At 43.3% G+C, this 20,949-nt stretch overlaps 1 protein-coding gene across 4 annotated transcripts in view; it reads right to left on the bottom strand.

Annotated features, from left to right (window-relative positions):
• The window catches only part of LNX1 (ligand of numb-protein X 1), a 277,040-nt gene that overhangs the window by 244,079 nt on the left and 12,012 nt on the right, over window positions 1–20,949 (bottom strand). For all 4 annotated transcript variants that reach the window (XM_077279762.1, XM_077279760.1, XM_077279763.1 and 1 more), the window contains exon 2: window positions 1,844–2,295. In XM_077279762.1, the coding sequence (XP_077135877.1) occupies window positions 1,844–2,295 (452 nt within the window). The remainder of the gene's footprint in view (window positions 1–1,843; window positions 2,296–20,949) is intronic.

Raw genomic sequence — 20,949 nt, 5'->3', positions numbered from 1 at the left:
GTAAGGAGAAGCAATCCCACCTACACTTCATAACAATATATTAATATGATGATAAAACTTTCAGGACAGGACACCATGACAAGCCTCTAAAGCTATGAAAAATGCATTCATGAGACTACAAAGCAGTTCTTTATACAACTGTACATATACCTGAAAGCATAAAGGAATGTGATCCTTCCATTACTGGTTTGGGAACTGCTATTCAGATAGACTGTCCAGAAGCAAAGAATGACTATCAGACACGTCCTTCTTCTCCTCTCGCTTCCTAAAACTCAATGTGGACCAAACTGAACTCATCATCTTTCCTCCATGTCACCTATCCCCCTACACCCAATCTATCTATCACAATTAACGGCACCACACCTTGTGCAGTTGCCTTGGAGTAACTGTCCGCACTGCCCTGTCCTTCAAACCGCACTGCCAAGCTCTTGCCACCTCCTGCCACCTCCAACTCAAAAATATTTCCAGAATCCATCCTTTCCTCAACCCTGAATATACTAAAATGCTTGTGCATGCCCTCATCATCTCTTGCCTTGATTACTGCAATATCCTCCTCTGTGGCCTCCCTGCTAACACTCTTGCACCTCTACAGTCCGTCATTAACTCTGCTGCCCGACTAATGCAGCTCTCTCCACGCTTCTCCTCTGCAAATCCATTCATGGACTCCAAATTCCCCAACATATCCAGTTCAAATTACTAACTCTGACCTACAAAGGCATCCATAATCTGTCTCCTCCGTATATCTCCAAACTAATCTCCCAATATTTTCCAACACGCAACCTCCGGTCCTCAGAAGACCTCTTTCTCTCCTCCACACTCTTATGTTCCTCAGTCAATTGCCTCTAAGATTTTTCCCGAATATCCCCATCCTTTGAAATTCTGTGCATCAACACATCCAATTCCGCCACACTCTGAACTTTCAGATGGAACTTGAAAACCCATCTCTTCAAGAAAGCTTACAGCCTGCATTGACCCAGATGTCACCTCACCACCATCGGAGCTACTGCAACCCTCGACCTACTGTCTCCTTCCCCATTATCCTGTAGAATGAAAGACCGCCAGGGCAGGGTCCTCACCTATCTGTACCAGTTTGTCAATGTAAGATTGTTCACAGTATTTTATATTTCTATTTTGTATGTAACCCCTTCTCATGTACAGCACCATGGAATCAATGGTAGTCTAAAACAAAAAAAACAAAAAAGAAACAATATAACCTTTGAATCGAGGTCTCTGTCTAATTACCAAAGATGGTTATTAAATAGAATCTGTCACCAGGTTTATGCAACCTAATCTGAGAGCAGAATAATATAAAGACAGAAACCCTGATGCCAGTGATGTGACACTTGCTGGGCTGCTTACTGAAGTTTTGATAAAATCACTGTTTTATAAACAGGAGATTATCACAAGAGGGTTAGTAAACCTGCTGTCATGTAGTCCTCCATATTCATTTGCTCTGTCTATTTTTTTAAATAACATAATAGGGATTTCTTTTAACAGCAGAGACTTTTCTATTCGCTTAAGAGTGTCTCTAACTTGGAGGACTTGGCATGTTCATTCATTACATGAATTCAATGTGAAATTAATTTCTGGAATGTTTAAATTATGGATTGCATTTCCTTGACATTGCAAGAATGAATATTACTCAATACAAGCCAAATTCATTACTAGGACAATTAATGAACTTTCAGCAAATAGCTTTGATGCAAATTGAATTTCCCTGTAAAATCCACTTGATTTGGCCAATTTGAATTTTGGCATGTTTGATCATCTCTAATTATGACTGGGCTTTGTTGCACACAGACAATAAATCTGCCCCCGCTCTCCATGGTAAACCTTTACCTACCTGTTTAGGAGGTGATCTTGAAGGTCACATCGTTGAAGAACATCTTGACATTGCTCGTTGAGCGGACAGATCACCATAAGTTTATCCAGCAAGTTCTTTACCAACACAGTGGACTTTTTGCAGGATTGCAGCATGATATGTTTTCGGTCCATAGGACAAAAATTCTCATGAATGAGAAAGTTAGTGAGGCAGAGAGTACAATACGTGTGGCCACATGGAGTGTCCAATGGTTCAAGCAGAGCATGTAGACAAATGTGGCAAGTCAGGTCATCATCCACTTCTTCAGTGTATGTGTAAAAGTGGTTTTCTTCTGAAGAATGCTGCTGTCCACACACAGCACATAAAGCCGGAGAGACCTCAGTGTCCAACATCTCTATCTCATTAGCGTAATCCATGACGAGGTTCCAAATGTCTGTTTTATCCAAGATGATTGTGAACGCGACCAAATTACCCTGGACATAAACATAACAGGCAAATATTACAATCCAACCGATGAAGGCTCTTACATTGACAAGCTATAGCACAATTAATACCTATGCATTCCAATGGCCAACACACTCTGAATTGGTGGATATTTCTGAGATGTTGGGTGATAACCGGTAAGTAAGTAAAAAGGGTAAAATCCCTCACCATCACACTGAAAGAAATGCAGAAAATTCTCCTTCAGAATGATGCTTGGATTCCTCCATGCCGGTATCCTCAAGAAGTTGGGTGATAACTAGTGATGAGCGAGTATGCTCGTTACTCGAGTTTCTCGGAGCATGCTCGGGTGGTCTCTGAGTATCTTGGGCGTGCTCGGAGATTTAGTTTTCGTCGCCGCAGCTGCATGATTTGTGGCTGCTAGACAGCTTGAATACATAACAGGCAATCCCCACATGTATTCAAGCTGTATAGCAGCCGCAAATCATGCAGCTGCGTCGGCACAAACTAAGTCTTCGAGCACGCCCAAGATACTCAGAGACCACCTGAGCATGCTCCGAGAAACTCGAGTAATGAGCATACTCGCTCATCTCTAGCGATAACCAGTTTGGTAATCACTACAATTCTCTTGAGGACTCTTTGTCATACAAGACTCTAGTGGATACAAGATGGGGAATGTACCACTGCCATTCAGAAAGATAGAAAACTGGGTGATAACCTAGTGCCAAGTGGCTAACTAGAAGAACAAAGCTAAACAACCTGTATTTGTTGGTAGTTCATTCATTTAAAAGCTATAAACCTTTATAACCATTGTTCTATTGCGCCAATACACCAAAAGAAAAAATAAAGCAACTTTTCAAATTATTACAGTCATGTGATAAGGCTCGTTAAAGGGTCAGCATTGACTTGTAGGATTGCTACTTCCAATAGGTGGAACTAGAGTTCTAGTTCTCTTCCTCTTTGAAGAGACAATTTACATAATTAGCATAATTCCTAGAGGAGCATTGCGGCTTTAAGTCTCCTCATCTCGGCATGCTTAGCATGTCAATTTCCACAAGGAGAAATGATACTTCTTGGATAACGGTCGGACGCCTCTCACACAACCAAACCAGATCTCCACTTTGCACTGACGAGGGGCAGTACCCCGAAACACAGTGTCCGCAATTTGAGATTCTGGTTTGGCTATTATCCTAAGTCGTGTGACTTAGGATAATAAAAAAAAAAACGTTTCCATTTTTTTTTTTTAACTAAAATAACTTGCTTTGAGCACCAATAACACCAGTAATAACTTGAGGCTACAGAGAACATAGTATTCAACAAAACTGAATGGAGGGGTTGTCATATCTCGCAAAGTAAAAAAAAAAATCAAGGCTTAATTATATGTCAATTTTCAGAGTATAATAGAAGACGACAGTCATTGTACCCAGTGACATTACTTGTAGCTATTGAAGTATTTGGCTTTTAGAAATTTCACATGTAGCTAAGCAAAAGCTACAAGGACGGCAGATGTATTTTTTATTCAATGTAAGATTTACCCTTTGTGTCATATCAAACAGTGAGAATAATGGATTGCTCCCATTTCGGCAGTAATGCGCTACTGTAAAGGACGGTAATGATAACCACGGGGATTTGTGCTGCAGACGGAAAACATCTTTATGCTTCAACTATGCAAGAAAATCAAACTACAAAAAATCTCTCTTTGTTTTGATTTCAGGACATCAGAAATATTCAGTTTTTTTTCCAGAAGGCAGCACAACTATGTTATAAGGAGAAGGGACAATCCTGGAAAGGTCATTGTTGTTATTGACAGGAGACTGAAATGCTGGACTGGAGTTAAATATATCCTGACATTTGTCCTGGTCTATCACTCTGTGACTGGTGCGGTGACATAATCATTGTTTTCTCTCTGGGGTAACTTAGCGTAATTTTAGACTGGGGTCAAATGTCATTTTATTCTAAAACCTGCCATATTTCAAATATAAGACATGCAATGTGCAAACTGGGTGATCAGGTTTTCCTGCCACCATGAGACTATATTAATTTTGGGATTTTTTTTTATATACAGCCATTTTGAGAATATGACATATATTTCTGTATACCTGACATACAGGTGCTTCTCACAAAATTAGTTTCACTTTTTCTATTAAAGAACTGTAATAAATTAACTTTTTGATGATATTCTAATTTTGTGAGAAGCACCTGTATGTCAAACTCTGGCGTGTGGGACACATAGGTTGAGTATATTTGGCTCGCGAAGCCGGGCATGTCCCACGAGTATATTTGGCCCACAAAGCCAGGCGTGTCCCCCGAGTATATTTGGCCCGTGATGTCAGGCATGTCCCCTGCCCACCAACGCACTTTCAACTATATTGGCAAAGCAATGAAAGCAATGATTGAGGTGGGAGCGTCAGCTGACGCTCCAGCTCCCATCATTCCCCCTTTGCGTCTGACATCTCAGCACAGTGGGTTTGAAGGCATCATTACAATGCACCTGCTGTACTGAGATGTGCAGAGGATCTGAAGACACCATGAAGAGACCGGAGCAGCGGTGGAATGAGCAGTGGCGATTATTTTTTTTTTTATGTGAGGCCATTATACTGTGTGGAGGAAGATGTGGGGCTATTATTCTGTATGGAACACATTTTGTGGCCATTATACTGTATGAAAAACTTGTTGTGGGGTCATTATACTGTATGCAGCACTTTTTGTGGCCATTATACTGTATGTTAGACAATGCAAGGCCCTGTTATACTGTATGGAGGCCTATGTGGGGCAAATTTTAAATTTGTGGCCATTGTACTGTATGAAGCACTATGTTGGGCCCTTTATACTGTATGGAGCACTATGTGGGACCCTTTATACTGTTATGGAACACTATATGGGGCCATTTATACAGTGAGAATGACTATATAGGGCCTATTATACTGTATGGAACACTATGTGGGGCTCATTATACTGTATGGAAGGCAATGTAGGGCCTTTTTATACTGTATGGAGGACTATGTAAGGATATTATACTGTACTAAGTTGAGGCCCATTATACTGTATGGAGCATTTCTTGTGGCCATTATACTGCATAGAGCACTATGTGGAGATTTATACTTTGTGGAGCACTATGTGGGGTCATTATACTATATGGAGCACTATTCGGGGCCAATATACTGTATGGAGTACTATGAGAGGCCGTTATACTGTATGGAGCACTTTTTGTATCCATTATACTGTATGGAGGTCTGTGTGAAGGTTACAGTTGGAGAATCATACTGTGATGGGGTCACCATACTGGACATGTGGAGGGTACTGTGGAGGTATCATACTATGTTTGGGAGAACTGTTGTTTACATCATACTTTATTATCTGTATTATTCAAGGTTTTTTATCCTTTGTTATTACATATTTAAATTAGGCCATTGGGCCTTACTTCTCTTACATAACATATTATATTATTCTAATATTTTATTCTAAGATCTATTAACCCCTTCATGACCCAGCCTATTTTGGCCTTAATGACCTTGCCGTTTTTTGCAATTCTGACCAGTGTCCCTTTATGAGGTAATAACTCAGGAACGCTTCAACGGATCCTAGCGATTCTGAGATTGTTTTTTCGTGACATATTGGGCTTCATGTTAGTGGTAAATTTAGGTCGATAATTTCTGAGTTTATTTGTGAAAAAAACGGAAAATTTTGAAAATTTCGCAATTTTCACATTTTGAATTTTTATTCTGTTAAACCAGAGAGTTATGTGACACAAAATAGTTAATAAATAACGTTTCCCACATGTCTACTTTACATCAGCACAATTTTGGAAACAATTTTTTTTTTGCTAGGAAGTTATAAGGGTTAAAATTTGACCAGTGATTTCTCATTTTTACAACAAAATTTACAAAACCATTTTTTTTAGGGACCACCTCACATTTGAAGTCATTTTGAGGGTTCTATATGGCTGAAAATACCCAAAAGTGACACCATTCTAAAAACTGCACCCCTCAAGGTGCTCAAAACCACATTCAAGAAGTTTATTAACCCTTCAGGTGTTTCACAGCAGCAGAAGCCATGGAAGTAAAAAATGAACATTTAACTTTTTAGTCACAAAAATGATCTTTTAGCAACAATTTTTTTATTTTCCCAAGGGTAAAAGGAGAAACTGGACCACGAACGTTGTTGTCCAATTTGTCCTGAGTACGCTGATACCTCATATGTGGGGGTAAACCACTGTTTGGGTGCACGGCAGGGCTCGGAAGGGAAGGAGCGCCATTTGACTTTTTGAATGAAAAATTGGCTCCAATCTTTAGCGGACACCATGTCGCGTTTGGAGAGCCCCCGTGTGCCTAAACATTGGAGCTCCCCCACAAGTGACCCCATTTTGGAAACTAGACCCCCCAAGGAACTTATTTAGAAGCATAGTGAGCACTTTCAACCCCCAGGTGCTTCACAAATTGATCCGTAAAAATGAAAAAGTACTTTTTTTTCACAAAAAAATTATTTTAGCCTCAATTTTTTCATTTTCACATGGGCAACAGGATAAAATGGATCCTAAATTTTGTTGGGCAATTTCTCCTGAGTACACCAATACTTCACATGTGGGGGTAAACCACTGTTTGGGCACATGGTAAGGCTCGGAAGGGAAGGAGCGCCATTTGACTTTTTGAATGAAAAATTATCTCCATCGTTAGCGGACACCATGTCGCGTTTGGAAAGCCCCCGTGTGCCTAAACATTGGAGCTCCTCCACAAGTGACCCCATTTTGGAAACTAGACCCCCCAAGGAACTCATCTAGAGGCATAGTGAGCACTTTAAACCCCCAGGTGCTTCACAAATTGATCCGCAAAAATGAAAAAGTACTTTTTTTTCACGCAAAATTCCTTTTAGCCTCAATTCTTTCATTTTCACATGGGCAACAGGATAAAATGGATCCTAAAATTTGTTGGGCAATTTCTCCTGAGTATGCCGATATCTCATATGTGGGGGTAAACCACTGTTTGGGTGCACGGCAAGGCTCGGAAGGGGAGGCGTGCCATTTGACTTTTTGAATGGAAAATTAGCTCCAATCGTTAGCGGACACCATGTCGCGTTTGGAGAGCCCCTGTGTGCCTAAACATTGGAGCTCCCCTACAAGTGACCCCATTTTGGAAACTAGACCCCCCAAGGAACTTATCTACATGGATAGTGAGCACTTATAGCCCCCAGGTGCTTCACAGAAGTTTATAACGCAGAGCCGTTAAAATAAAAAAATAATTTTTCTTTCCTCAAAAATGATTTTTAGCCCAGAATTTTTTATTTTCCCAAGGATAATAGGAGAAATTGGACCCCAAATGTTGTTGTCCAGTTTGTCCTGAGTACGATGATACCCCATATGTGGGGGTAAACCACTGTTTGGGCGCACGGCAGGGCTCGGAAGGGAAGGCACGCCATTTGGCTTTTTGAATGGAAAATTAGCTCCAATCATTAGCGGACACCATGTCGCGTTTGGAGAGCCCCTGTGTGCCTAAACATTGGAGCTCCCGCACAAGCGACCCCATTTTGGAAACTAGACCTCCCAAGGAACTAATCTAGATGCGTGGTGAGCACTTTGAACCCCCAAGTGCTTCACAGAAGTTTATAACGCAGAGCCATGAAAATAAAAAATAATTTTTCTTTTCTCAAAAATGATTTTTTAGCCCACAATTTTTTATTTTCCCAAGGGTAACAGGAGAAATTGGACCCCAAAAGTTGTTATCCAGTTTCTCCTGAGTATGCTGATACCCCATATGTGGGGGTAAACCACTGTTTTGGCACACGTCGGGGTTCGGAAGGGAAGTAGTGACGTTTTGAAATGCAGACTTTGACGGAATGCTCTGCGGGCGTCAGGTTGCGTTTGCAGAGCCCCTGATGTGCCTAAACAGTAGGAACTCCCCACAAGTGACTCCATTTTGGAAACTAGACCCCCAAGGGAACTTATCTAGACGTGTAGTGAGCACTTTGAACCCCCAAGTGCTTCACAGAAGTTTATAACGCAGAGCCGTGAAAATAAAAAATGTGTTTCCTTTCCTCAAAAATATTTTTTTAGCCCAGAATTTTTTGTTTTTGCAAGAGTAACAGGAGAAATTGGACCCCAAAAGTTGTTGTCCAGTTTCTCCTGAGTACGCTGATACCCCATATGTGGGGGTAAACCACTGTTTTGGCACCCGTCGGGGTTCGGAAGGGAAGTAGTGACGTTTTGAAATGCAGACTTTGATGGAATGCTCTGCGGGCATCAGGTTGCGTTTGCAGAGCCCCTGATGTGCCTAAACAGTAGGAACTCCCCACAAGTGACTCCATTTTGGAAACTAGACCCCCAAGGGAACTTATCTAGATGTGTGGTGAGCACTTTGAACCCCCAAGTGCTTCACAGAAGTTTATAACGCAGAGCCGTGAAAATAATAAATGTGTTTCCTTTCCTCAAAAATATTTTTTTAGCCCAGAATTTTTTATTTTTGCAAGAGTAACAGGAGAAATTGGACCCCAAAAGTTGTTGTCCAGTTTCTCCTGAGTACGCTGATACCCCATATGTGGGGGTAAACCACTGTTTGGGCACATGCCGGGGCTCGGAAGGGAAGTAGTGACGTTTTGGAATGCAGACTTTGATGGAATGGTCTGCGGGCATCATGTTACGTTTGCAGAGCCCCTGATATGCCTAAACAGTAGAAACCCCCCACAAGTGACCCCATTTTGGAAACTAGACCCCCGAAGGAACTTATCTAGATGTGTGGTAAGCACGTTCAACCCCCAAGTGCTTCACAGAAGTTTACAACGCAGAGCCGTGAAAATAAAAAATCATTTTTCTTTCCTCAAAAAATATGTTTTAGCAAGCAATTTTTTATTTTCACAAGGGTAGCAGGAGAATTTAGATCCCAATATTTGTTGCCCAGTTTGTTGTGAGTACGCTGATACCCCATATGTGGGGGTAAACCACTGTTTGGGCACACGTCAGGGCTCGGAAGGGAAGTAGTGACATTTGAAATGCAGACTTTGATGGAATGGTCTGCGGGCGTCACATTGCATTTGCAGAGCCCCTGATGTGCCTAAACAGTAGAAACACCCCACAAGTGACCCCATTTTGGAAACTAGACCCCCGAAGGAACTTATCTAGATGTGTGGTGAGCACTTTCAACCCCGAAGTGCTTCACAGAAGTTTATAACGCAGAGCCGTGAAAATAAAAAATAATTGTTCTTTCCTCAAAAATTATGTTTTAGCAAGTAATTTTTTATTTTTGCAAGGGTAACAGGAGAAATTGGACCCCAACAGTTGTTGCCCAGTTTGTCCTGAGTACGCTGATACCCCAAATGTGGGGGTAAACCACTGTTTGGGCGCACGTCGGGGCTTGGAAGGGCGGGAGCACCATTTGACTTTTTGAAGTCAAGATTGGCTGGAATCAATGGTGGCACCATGTTGCGTTTGGAGACCCCTGATGTGCCTAAACAGTGGAAACCCCTCAATTCTAACTTCAACACTAACCCCAACACACCCCTAATCCTAATCCCAACTGTAGCCATAACCCTAATCACAACCCTAACCCCAACACACCCCTAACCACAACCCTAACCGCAACACACCCGTAACCCTAATTCCAACCCTAACCCTAATCCTAACCCTAATCCCAACCGTAACCCTAATCCCAACCCTAACCACAACTGTAACCCCAACACACCCCTAACCCTATCCGTAACCCTAACCACAAGCCTAATCTTAACCCTATTTCCAACCCTAGCCCTAATTCCAACCCTAACTCTAATTCCAACCCTAACCCTAAGGCTATGTGCCCACGTTGCGGATTCCTGTGAGATTTTTCCGCACGATTTTTGAAAAATCTGCAGGTAAAAGGCACTGCGTTTTACCTGCGGATTTACAGCAGATTTCCAGTGTTTTTTGTGCGGATTTCACCTGCGGATTCCTATTGAGGAACAGGTGTAAAACGCTGCGGAATCCGCACAAAGAATTGACATGCTGCGGAAAATACAACGCAGCGTTTCTGCACGGAATTTTCCGCACCATGGGCACAGCGGATTTGGTTTTCCATAGGTGTACATGGTACTGTAAACCTGATGGAAAACTGCTTTGAATTCGCAGCGGCCAATCCGCTGCGGATCCGCGGCCAATCCGCTGCGGATCCGCGGCCAATCCGCTGCGGATCCGCTGCCAATCCGCTGCGGATCCGCTGCCAATCCGCTGCGGATCCGCTGCCAATCCGCTGCGGATCCGCTGCGGATCCGCAGCCAAATCCGCACTGTGTGCACATGCCATAACCCTAACCCTAACCCTACCCGTAACCCTAACCCTACCCCTAACCCTAACCCTACCCCTAGTTCTAACCCTAGTTCTAACCCTAACCCTAGTGGAAAAAGAAAAAAACATATTTTCTTTATTTTATTATTGTCCCTACCTATGGGGGTGATAAAGGGGGGGGGGTTATTTATTATTTTTTTATTTTGATCGCTGCGATAGAACCTACCACAGCGATCAAAATGTACTTGTAATGAATCTGCCGGCTGGCAGATATGGCGGGCGCACTGCGCATGCGCCCGACATTTTCCAAGATGGTGGCGCCCATGGAGAAGACGGCCGGACACCGGGAGGGACATCGAAGCTAGGTAAGTATGGGGGGGTGGGATCGGAACACGGGGGGGGGGATCGGAGGACCGGGGGAGCGGACAAGAGGACCGGGGGAGCGGACAGGAGGGAGGAGGGGAGCGGACAGGAGATCGGGGCAGAAAGGACGACTGGGGGGGCGATCGGTGGGGGGGGGGGCAGATCGGGGTCTCCAGCCATGGCAGATGCTATTGCAGCATCGGCCATGGCTGGATTGTAATATTTCACCATTTTCATAGGTGAAATATTACAAATCGCCCTGATTGGCTGTTTCACTTTCAACAGCCAATCAGAGCGATCGTAGCCACGGGGGGGTGAAGCCACCCCCCCTGGGCTGAAGTACCACTCCCCCTGTCTCTGCAGATCGGGTGAAAATGGAGTTAACCCTTTCACCCGATCTGCAGGGATGCGATCTTTCCATGATGCCACATAGGCGTCATGGGTCGGATTGGCACGGGTTTTCATGACGCCTACGTGGCGTCAAAGGTCGGGAAGGGGTTAATTAAAATGTACTTTGTTTGTGGAACAACCCTTTGTTTCCATATGAAAAAGTTCATCGTTATATTTGATGATAAGGAAACACTTGCTCAATTGTAGACTTTTTTTAAAAAATAAATATCAAGATTGGCCCTTGACTTTGCCAAAGCTCCTCATCCAGCTGAATTGCATTATAGGATACTGAATGGATAGCAGAGGAAACTGCAGAACCACTAGCCAAAATCTTTGAAAAATTCTGGAGAACAGGAGATGACCCAAAAGATTGGAGAAGGGCAAATGTTGTACCTATCTTCAAAAAAGGAAAGAATATGGAGCCAGGAAATTACAGGCCAGTGAGCCTTACTTCTATACCAGGAAAGATCTTTGAACAAATTATTAAACAGCATGTATGTAAGTACTTGGATAAGAATACAGTAATTAACCAGAGCCAGCATGGGTTTGTAGAAAACAAGTCATGCCAGACTAATCTAATTTCCTTCCTCTTCTATGATGGAATCACTGACTGGGCTGATCAGGGAAATGCGGTATACATAGTATATCTCGTCTTCAAACAGAGGCTGGACAGACATATGTTTGAGATGGTTTAGTGAAACCTGCATTGAGCAGGGGTTCGGATACAATGACTCTTGAGGTCCCTTCCAACTCAAACATTCTAACATTCTATGAAAGCTTTTCATTTTGTCCCTCTGTCTATTTGAGTTTGACATCCCTATGATGTTTATTAAGAGGTGGGATGAATGTTTGCACAAATTTTGGACCATTGTGAATTTTGGTTCAGTAGTTCAAGAAAAAATTAAAAGTTGGCAAAAGAGATTATTTTGCGGAGAATCGAATTTCCTGTAGTTCACAGTTTCACACAAATACGAACATTTTTAGATCCAATTTGCGGTTCACCAAAAAAACCTTGCATGGCACCATTTCCCAACTGCTGAAGCATCAGAGAGTGGGCTAAGATAATTTTTGCGGCCTCCCCATAATGCTATGCAGCTATGACAACTAGAGGATAATCATACCTTGTACCGTGGTAGTCAGTAACTGGGTCATCACAGATCAGCGGTTCCCAGCAGAGCACAGTTTGTACAACAGAGACTTTTTACATCTCCAGAATCTCAGGACAAGGTCGGAGTCACACTACTTTACAACACGGCTGAGTGCTATGTAATAAAACATCGCAAAGCACTCGGCTCAGTGTTTCTCCATGGGCAGCTCATATCTGCAATTATTTTCTCTTGTCAAATCGGCATGCACGAACAATCGCAGCATGCTGTGATAGGCAGCGAAACTCGGCTCAATTGCACCCATATAAGTCTATGGGTGTGAGTGACAACGCACAGCACTCGGATATCACCGAGTGGGGTGTGATATACACCAACGCTGGCAACAGAGGAGATGGAGAAATTAATTTCTCTGCCTCCTCCGCAGCTGTGCGCAAGGATCGGAGCACAGTAGCAGGACACTTGGCTCCTGCCTTTTTGTTGGGCTCTCCATGCATGTGCTGTGACAGTGACACAGCCGCGACACACACAGCTGTGGCGCCAATCAGCTGGTCGGCTGACACAATCCAGGAAGCACTATAGCTTGCCGAATAAGAGGGAACCCGAATAAATTGAGTCAACTCTAGTTATGAGCAGAGACATCTCCCTATCTATCTCCTCTATGTCACATATATTTTATGAGCAATTACAAGCTTTCCAGTATTCAGATTTGCACACATGTATCCTCTGCAAATTAAATTGTTGTGGAAAATTCAGCCAAGTTGGAAAATTTGAGATTCCAAAAATTCACTCCTCTCTAGTTTACTAACCTGGAGATGCTGTAGATACACCTGTGCCTGCCTTAAAATTATAAGAAGAAACTCCGTGTGCACTGCTATAGACCGGTGCAGAGACTAGGTACCCAAACCATAAAGTGCAATATGAAAAAAGTCTTGCACTCAACTTCAGTATATTTTGTAGATTTATTATTAGAGGTAGCAATGGAAACGTTTCAGCCCCACAACGGGCTTTCATCAGTCACGTGCTTGTGCCAACCAGTTTGTGGCAAAGAGTCCTTATATTTAGGATGCAGACCTGAATGAGGTGCAGGAGATGACCCCTTAAGGGAGAATAATCGTGGTAAATGAGAGGAGGATGCAATAGCTTGTAGAATGTAACTTAGAATTGTGTGTAGATGGCTGTAGGTTGTCACCTAGTCCGGCCAAATAAGAGACCCGGGCTGTTGGGAAGCCGCTGGGGTGCTTGGATAGACCTCTCAGACGCGGAGTCCACCGCTTGTCTTTTTTTTTTTTTCATATTTTGTAGATTTATTATTAGAGGTAGCACTGGAAACGTTTCAGCCCCACAACGGGCTTTCATCAGTCACTACAATGTTAAAGAAAAATAAAAGGCAATACAATGTGATACATAAACAAAACATAAAAGAAACAAAGGTATATACAAAAATTGTCATAAACAATCAATTAGAGCCAAAAGATTCATAGATTCATATCATAGTAATGGTATCGCAGTGAAATCACGCTTAATAGCCTCGCTAGGTATATTGTATGGGTAGCAGATATACATACGAATGGAGCACATACCGTGCTTGTGCCAACCAGTTTGTGGCAAAGAGGCCTTATATTTAGGATGCAGACCTGAATGAGGTGCCTAATGTGGTAAAAGAAGAGAGAACGTGATGTATAGCGTTCGGGTGGACAGGTTAAATGGACTGATATGGAATGGATGATACTCACAGGAGATGACCCCTTAAGGGAGAATAATCGTGGTAAATGAGAGGAGGATGCAATAGCTTGTAGAATGTAACTGGCAGACATGGGGGGAGAGAGATAAGATAAAAAAACAATGTAGAGTGCTGATATACCACGAAAGTAACATAGCCCCCAATTATGTGTACATATATACCTTAGAATTGTGTGTAGATGGCTGTAGGTTGTCACCTAGTCCGGCCAAATAAGAGACCCAGGCTGCAGGGGATAGGAAGCGGGCTCATGTGAGCACATGAAGTAAAAGGCAACACATATGGCAGAAACCATTTGCCGGTACAAAAATAGTAAATATACCTGTTGGGAAGCTGCTGGGGTGCTTGGATAGACCTCTCAGACGCGGAGTCCACCGCTCGTCTGAGAGGGATCAGAAAGTGCCGGATTTTTATGCAGGTGCCGGCACTGAGATCGGGCGCCATCAAACCGGAAGTGCATGGCTGTGCGGTTCACAGCGGTGAAAACATGCGTTCCAAGATAGGAACGCTACTGCAGGGGCAAATAGAAATGTGGTGTAAAGTCACAGGGTTACAAGAAGGCGTCATGGCAATAAGAGGAGGAGGGAGGGCATAGATAAAAGAATCCCATATGAACGCCGAGCGTGGGAGGAGTCGGAATAAGGGGAGAGGGGGCGGGGTCTCATGTGTGGGTAGTATCCATCCAAGGATTGAAAGGAGAGACAGTCCTAAAGGATAGGTAGGCAGAATAGGAGGGAGGAAGGGGGTGGAGTCCCATACATGGGTCGTATCTATCCAAGACGAGCGGTGGACTCCGCGTCTGAGAGGTCTATCCAAGCACCCCAGTGGCTTCCCAACAGCCCGGGTCTCTTATTTGGCCGGACTAGGTGACGACCTACAGCCATCTACACACAATTCTAAGTTACATTCTACAAGCTATTGCATCCTCCTCTCATTTACCACGATTATTCTCCCTTAAGGGGTCATCTCCTGCACCTCATTCAGGTCTGCATCCTAAATATAAGGACTCTTTGCCACAAACTGGTTGGCACAAGCACGTGACTGATGAAAGCCCGTTGTGGGGCTGAAACGTTTCCAGTGCTACCTCTAATAATAAATCTACAAAATATACTGAAGTTGAGTGCAAGACTTTTTTCATATTGCCTTAAAATTATGGCATGACCAACCCATATATTTGTATTTATTAATTTTATTAGGATTTGATGACAATATGTTATCAGTTCCAAAGGGAAAAAATAACCCTTTCAGCAATTCAACCGGACATTTTTTTTTCTCTAAACAGATCAACTGAATTGTTTACACCACTTTGATGTGGTAGGCTTGCGCTTACTTCGCTGTTGTGTAAATATGATGCATGTAAGGAAATTTAGGGTAAAATAGTAACCACTAAAAAATAATAAATACTTCTTTGCATTCAATTCTTTCCTAATGAGCATTACAAAAGAGAAATAAAGGATGTTCTTAAAAAGAAAAAGACAAAATCATCCTGGGTAGCTTTCGTTACAGTCTCTTCTGCTGAGCTGAAATCAGCATACAAACCTCTTTACATGCATTGTGCTGCTGGAAATGTTGACATCTGAGAACATTAGCTGTGGTAGCCCTAAGGGATTTATATATTCAGAAGAAAAATTCCAGTTCTTTCAACCAAACTAAGCTGAGGAAGAAAGCAGAAAATTCTAAAGCTTTGTTTACTCATGAGTCAATGGAAACAACTGCACTCACTTGCATGCTACATGTACTGTGAAGAAACTTGTACAAAATAAGTTTCCATTAACCATTATGTATAAATATATAAATTATAAAACTCTCCATGTTTAAAGTGGCAAACATGGAGTCTTAGGCTACTTTCATACTAGCGTTTTTTTGCATACGTCGCAATGCGTCGTTTTGACGAAAAAACGCATCCTGCAAAGTCGTATGCAGGATGTGTTTTTTCCCCATAGACTAACATTAGCGACGCATTGCAACGTATTGACACACGTCGCAACCGTCGTGCGACGGTTGCGTCGTGTTGTGGCGGACCGCCGGCCGCAAAAAACGTTACATGTAACTTTTTTTGTGCCGACGGTCCACCATTTCCAACCGCGCATGCGCGGCCGGAACTCCGCCCCCTCCTCCCCGGACCTTACAATGGGGCAGCGCATGCGTGGAAAAACAGCATCCGCTGCCCCCGTTGTGTGGCGCTTGCACAGTATGCGTCGGTACGTCGGGCCGACGCAGCGCGACGGCCCCGTAAAGACGCTAGTGTGAAAGTAGCCTTAGTTGATTTTTTTTCAATTATTGGCTTTCAGGGGATTTGCGCCCAACAGCTGTACTACAAGAACAGAGTTTAAAGGGAACCTTTACAGTCCAATGTGTGGACCATGTGTTATAGAGCAGGAGGTATGGATTTAATGTTAACTCCCTCTTGTGTCTGAGCATATGAGTCCAGTAAGCAGTACTACTAAATAGTTACTATTAGGCCGGAGTCACACTACAGCGAGATACGGCCGAGTCTCGCAGGTTAAAACCAAGCTCTGGCACCAGCACTCCGGAGCGGAGCGTGCGGCTCCATGTATTGCTGTGCGGCTGCACGCTCCGCTCCGGAGTGCCGGTGCCAGAGCTTGGTTTTAACCTGCGAGACTTGGCCGTATCTCGCTGTGTGTGATCCCGACCTCAGGGTATGTGCCCATGATCCAGAATAGCAGTGTCTTGGACTCAGATCACCTGTGCTGCATCCAAAACACTGCGCTCTAGGTTACAAGCACAGTAGATGAGATTTATAGAAATCCCGTGCCCACTGTGCTTCTATTTGTTTCTGTGTTAACTCACTCGTGGCGCAAGTTTACGAGCCGCAGCATGTTAATTGTTTGCAGCAGAGACTCTACTCTCACCCGTAGCCGATCATTAGACGTGGTAAATCCGCATGGTTCAATGAACACTCGCGGATTTTACCTGTGTGATTAGAATGCAGCGTTTTGAATGCAGCGAAAATACGGTGCGTCCAAAACGCTGCTATTTCCTGATCGTGGGAACTTAGCCTTACTTCTGCATAAATGCTCCTTTGGTGATTTTTAAAGAATAATTATTTTTTTTTACATTTTTATTTTAGAAATCAAAAATCCACACACAAAACGCGCATATTAGCAATATATGTTTTTAGAGAAATGTGCACTTTTCACCTCTTGGATTGATCATTCACTCTTAATTCATGGTCAAATCTGCATTCAGTGTAGACATAATTCCCAGTACTGTGTTAGGCGATGGCAGTTGGTGTTTCTTAAATTCTTTGACAACTATACATATATAGTACACCGCTATTATTTGGCTCCATTTTCAGCTTAAAATTAGGTTATTCTTCGATAATGCTGAGCATAGTGGCGCAGTGGTTAGCACTGCAGCACTGGGGTCCTGGGTTCTTATCCTACAGAAAACATCTGCAAGGAGTTTGCATCTTCTCCCTCTGTTTGTAGGACTTTCCTCCCACACTCCATAGATATACTGATAGGGAATTTAGATTGTGAGCCCCAATGGGGACAGTGATAATAATGTCTGTAAAATGCTGTGGGATATGGTGGCGCTATATAAATCACAAGCAATATATAAATATATATAAAGCACAATAAATAATAATTATCATGAAATCTACTTGGATATTTCATCCCTCTATACAATATTTCCTGTTCTTTGAATTATCTTTTGGATACAGCTTGAATAAAATAAAAACTTGTTAAATCTGTCACCTGCGCACTTACACCAGAGACCTTAAATATAGAGAAGCAGCAAACTATAGAGGTTTTAGCCAAGAAGCTGTAATGCTGTGATACATAACTGATGTATCATCGGTGGGGCCAAAACATATGAAGATTGAAGACACTTTTTTTTTCAGGTATAAATATATATGGGAGAAGGGAGATGATTGCTTAACATGTTGTGACTGATACGTCCTGCTTCACATTTTTAGACAAGCCTCTACAGGCTCAGGTTTCTTTTCAACATCTTTACGCAATACATGTGAAGATGGCCTGAAGCCCCAGAGTTTCGGTTGTTGTCATGTGTATCCATCTCCTTGGTATACAAAATAAGCAATATATATTTCACAGAAAAAGGGTGTCTTTTTACTATTACATTTGACATTTAGTTTCACACAATTCTTCAAAACATGAATTTTTTTTTTTGTCTCACCCACACATCTCACAATATGTTTACCATTGTGTCCAGATATGTGACTGTACGTGACTAAGTAACCTGAAACCTAACTGATAGCATCATGGGTTGAAGAATGCACACACGACATGATGGTCACTTTTAGGCCACGTTCATACGTTCAGTATTTGGTCAGTATTTTTAACAACCAAAACCAGGAGTGGGTGATAAATACAGAAGTGGTGACGTGTTTCTATTAGGCCGGCGTCACACTCAGCGTATGAAAATACGGTCCGTTTTTTACGGCCGTAATACGCAGAAATGTTCCCAAAATAGTGATCCGTATGTCATCCGTAGGCAGGGTGTGGCAGCGTATTTTGCGCATGGCATCCTCCGTATGTAATCCGTATGGCATCCGTACTGCGATATTTTCTCGCAGGCTTGCAAAACCGACATCTAATGGATTTATGTGCTCAAATGTTCGTTCAAACATATATACAGTATATATATATATATATATATATATGTCATTGAGACACACACATATATATATATATATACTGTATTTATATTTAATTCAGCGATAGATATGTGAAAAGCCGGTAATTCAATTGCACGCCAATTTTTTCCGCGATTTAACCCTTTATTTTACGAGCTACAGCGCCCAAATTTTGCACATACACACTACTAACATTAGTAGTGTGGAATACGCAAAAAAAAGGGACATGAGATGGTTTACTGTATGTAAACCATGTCTCATATCATGTCGGGTTTGTGAAGGAGAAAGAAAAAGCCGGCAATTGAATTACCGGCTTTTCTATAGAACACCGCTGCGTATTTCTCGCAAGTCACACTGCTGGTCCGTGTGTAATCCGTATTTTTCTCGCCCCCATAGACTTTCACTGGCGATTTTTTTGCGCAATACGGTGACAAATGCAGCATGCTGCGATTTTCTACGGCAGTACAAGACTGTATAATATGGACCAGTAAAATACGGCAGATAGGAGCTGGACCATGGAGAATCATTGTACCGTGTGCAATCCGCATTTTCTGCCCCTCACATACATCCGTAAAACTCGCTAGTGTGACGCCGGCCTTATACTTTTCCTCTGATTGTCCCAATCCTGACTTTGGTTCTCAAATACTGGTATAAAATAGAAAGGAAAAGAGTACAGCTCACGGTAGAAGCCAGCGCTATGTTAGTGCTAGTTCATTCCCCATCGTCTTACCAGACTCCTTCCCTTTCTATTTGAATTTCTGGGCCATGGTAAAGCCAGAGTCCATGCTCCGAACGGGTCAGGAGATGTAAAATACTGACCAAATATTGAACTTGTGAATCTGGCCTTAGAGTTAAGCAAAAAGATTCACAAAACCCTGGTCCAGCAGCCGTTTTGGTACTCTGTGGCCTCCAGAGCAAAGTCTCATGAACTTCTTCCAGCCTACCACTTCTGATTAGTAGGCCCAGTGTGATATCATCATGTAGGCCTATCATTCAGAAGAGGATCGAAGGATACCAGCAGGTAAAAGACGATTCACATGACTCTGGTCCACAGGATAGAGGACAGCTTATTGGTTGCTGTGTCTAACTGCTTGGATCCCCAGTAGTGTTGAGCGATACCGTCCGATACTTGAAAGTATCGGTATCGGAAAGTATCGGCCGATACCGGCAAAGTATCGGATCCAATCCGATACCCGATACCAATACAAGTCAATGGGACTCATGTATCGGACGGTATTCCTGATGGTTCCCAGGGTCTGAAGGAGAGGAAACTCTCCTTCAGGCCCTGGGAACCATATAAATGTGTAAAAGAAAGAATTAAAATAAAAAATATCGCTATACTCACCTGTCCGACGCAGCCGGGACTTCAGCGAGGGAACCGGCAGCGTTGTTTGTTTAAAATTCGCGCTATTACTTGGTTACGTGAATTCCCGGCTTGTGATTGGTCAGGTCGGCCATGTTGCCGGGACGCGGACCAATCACAGCAAGCCGTGACGAAATTACGTCACGGCTTGCTGTGATTGGTCCGCGTCCCGGCAATATGGCCGCCCTGACCAATCACAAGCCGTGACATCACGGGAGGCTGGACACGCGCTCATTTTAAAATGGGCGCGTGTCCAGCCTCCCGTGACGTCACGGCTTGTGATTGGTTGCGCCGCGGTCAACCAATCACAAGCCGGGAGGCTGGACGCGCTCATTTTAAAATGGGCGCGTGTCCAGCCTCCCGTGACGTCACGGCTTGTGATTGGTTGCGCCGCGGTCAACCAATCACAAGCCGGGAGGCTGGACGCGCTCATTTTAAAATGGGCGCGTGTCCAGCCTCCCGTGACGTCACGGCTTGTGATTGGTCAGGGCGGCCATATTGCCGGGACGCGGACCAATCACAGCAAGCCGTGACGTAATTTCGTCACGGCTTGCTGTGATTGGTTCGCGTCCCGGCAACGTGGCCGACCTGACCAATCACAAGCCGGGAATTCACGTAACCAAGTAATAGCGCGAATTTTAAACAAACAACGCTGCCGGTTCCCTCGCTGAAGTCCCGGCTGCGTCGGAGAGGTGAGTATAGCGATATTTTTTATTTTAATTCTCTCTTTTACACATTTTAACATTAATGTTGTTGCGATACCCGATACCCGATACCACAAGAGTATCGGAATCCCGGTATCGGAATTCCGATACAGCAAGTATCGGCCGATACCCGATACTTGCAGCATCGGAATGCTC

Source organism: Ranitomeya variabilis, chromosome 1 (genome assembly GCF_051348905.1).
Source record: "Ranitomeya variabilis isolate aRanVar5 chromosome 1, aRanVar5.hap1, whole genome shotgun sequence".
Lineage (NCBI taxonomy): Eukaryota > Metazoa > Chordata > Amphibia > Anura > Dendrobatidae > Ranitomeya > Ranitomeya variabilis.
Note: the sequence above shows the minus strand (reverse complement) of the source record. Positions and strands in the feature narration are given on the sequence as shown.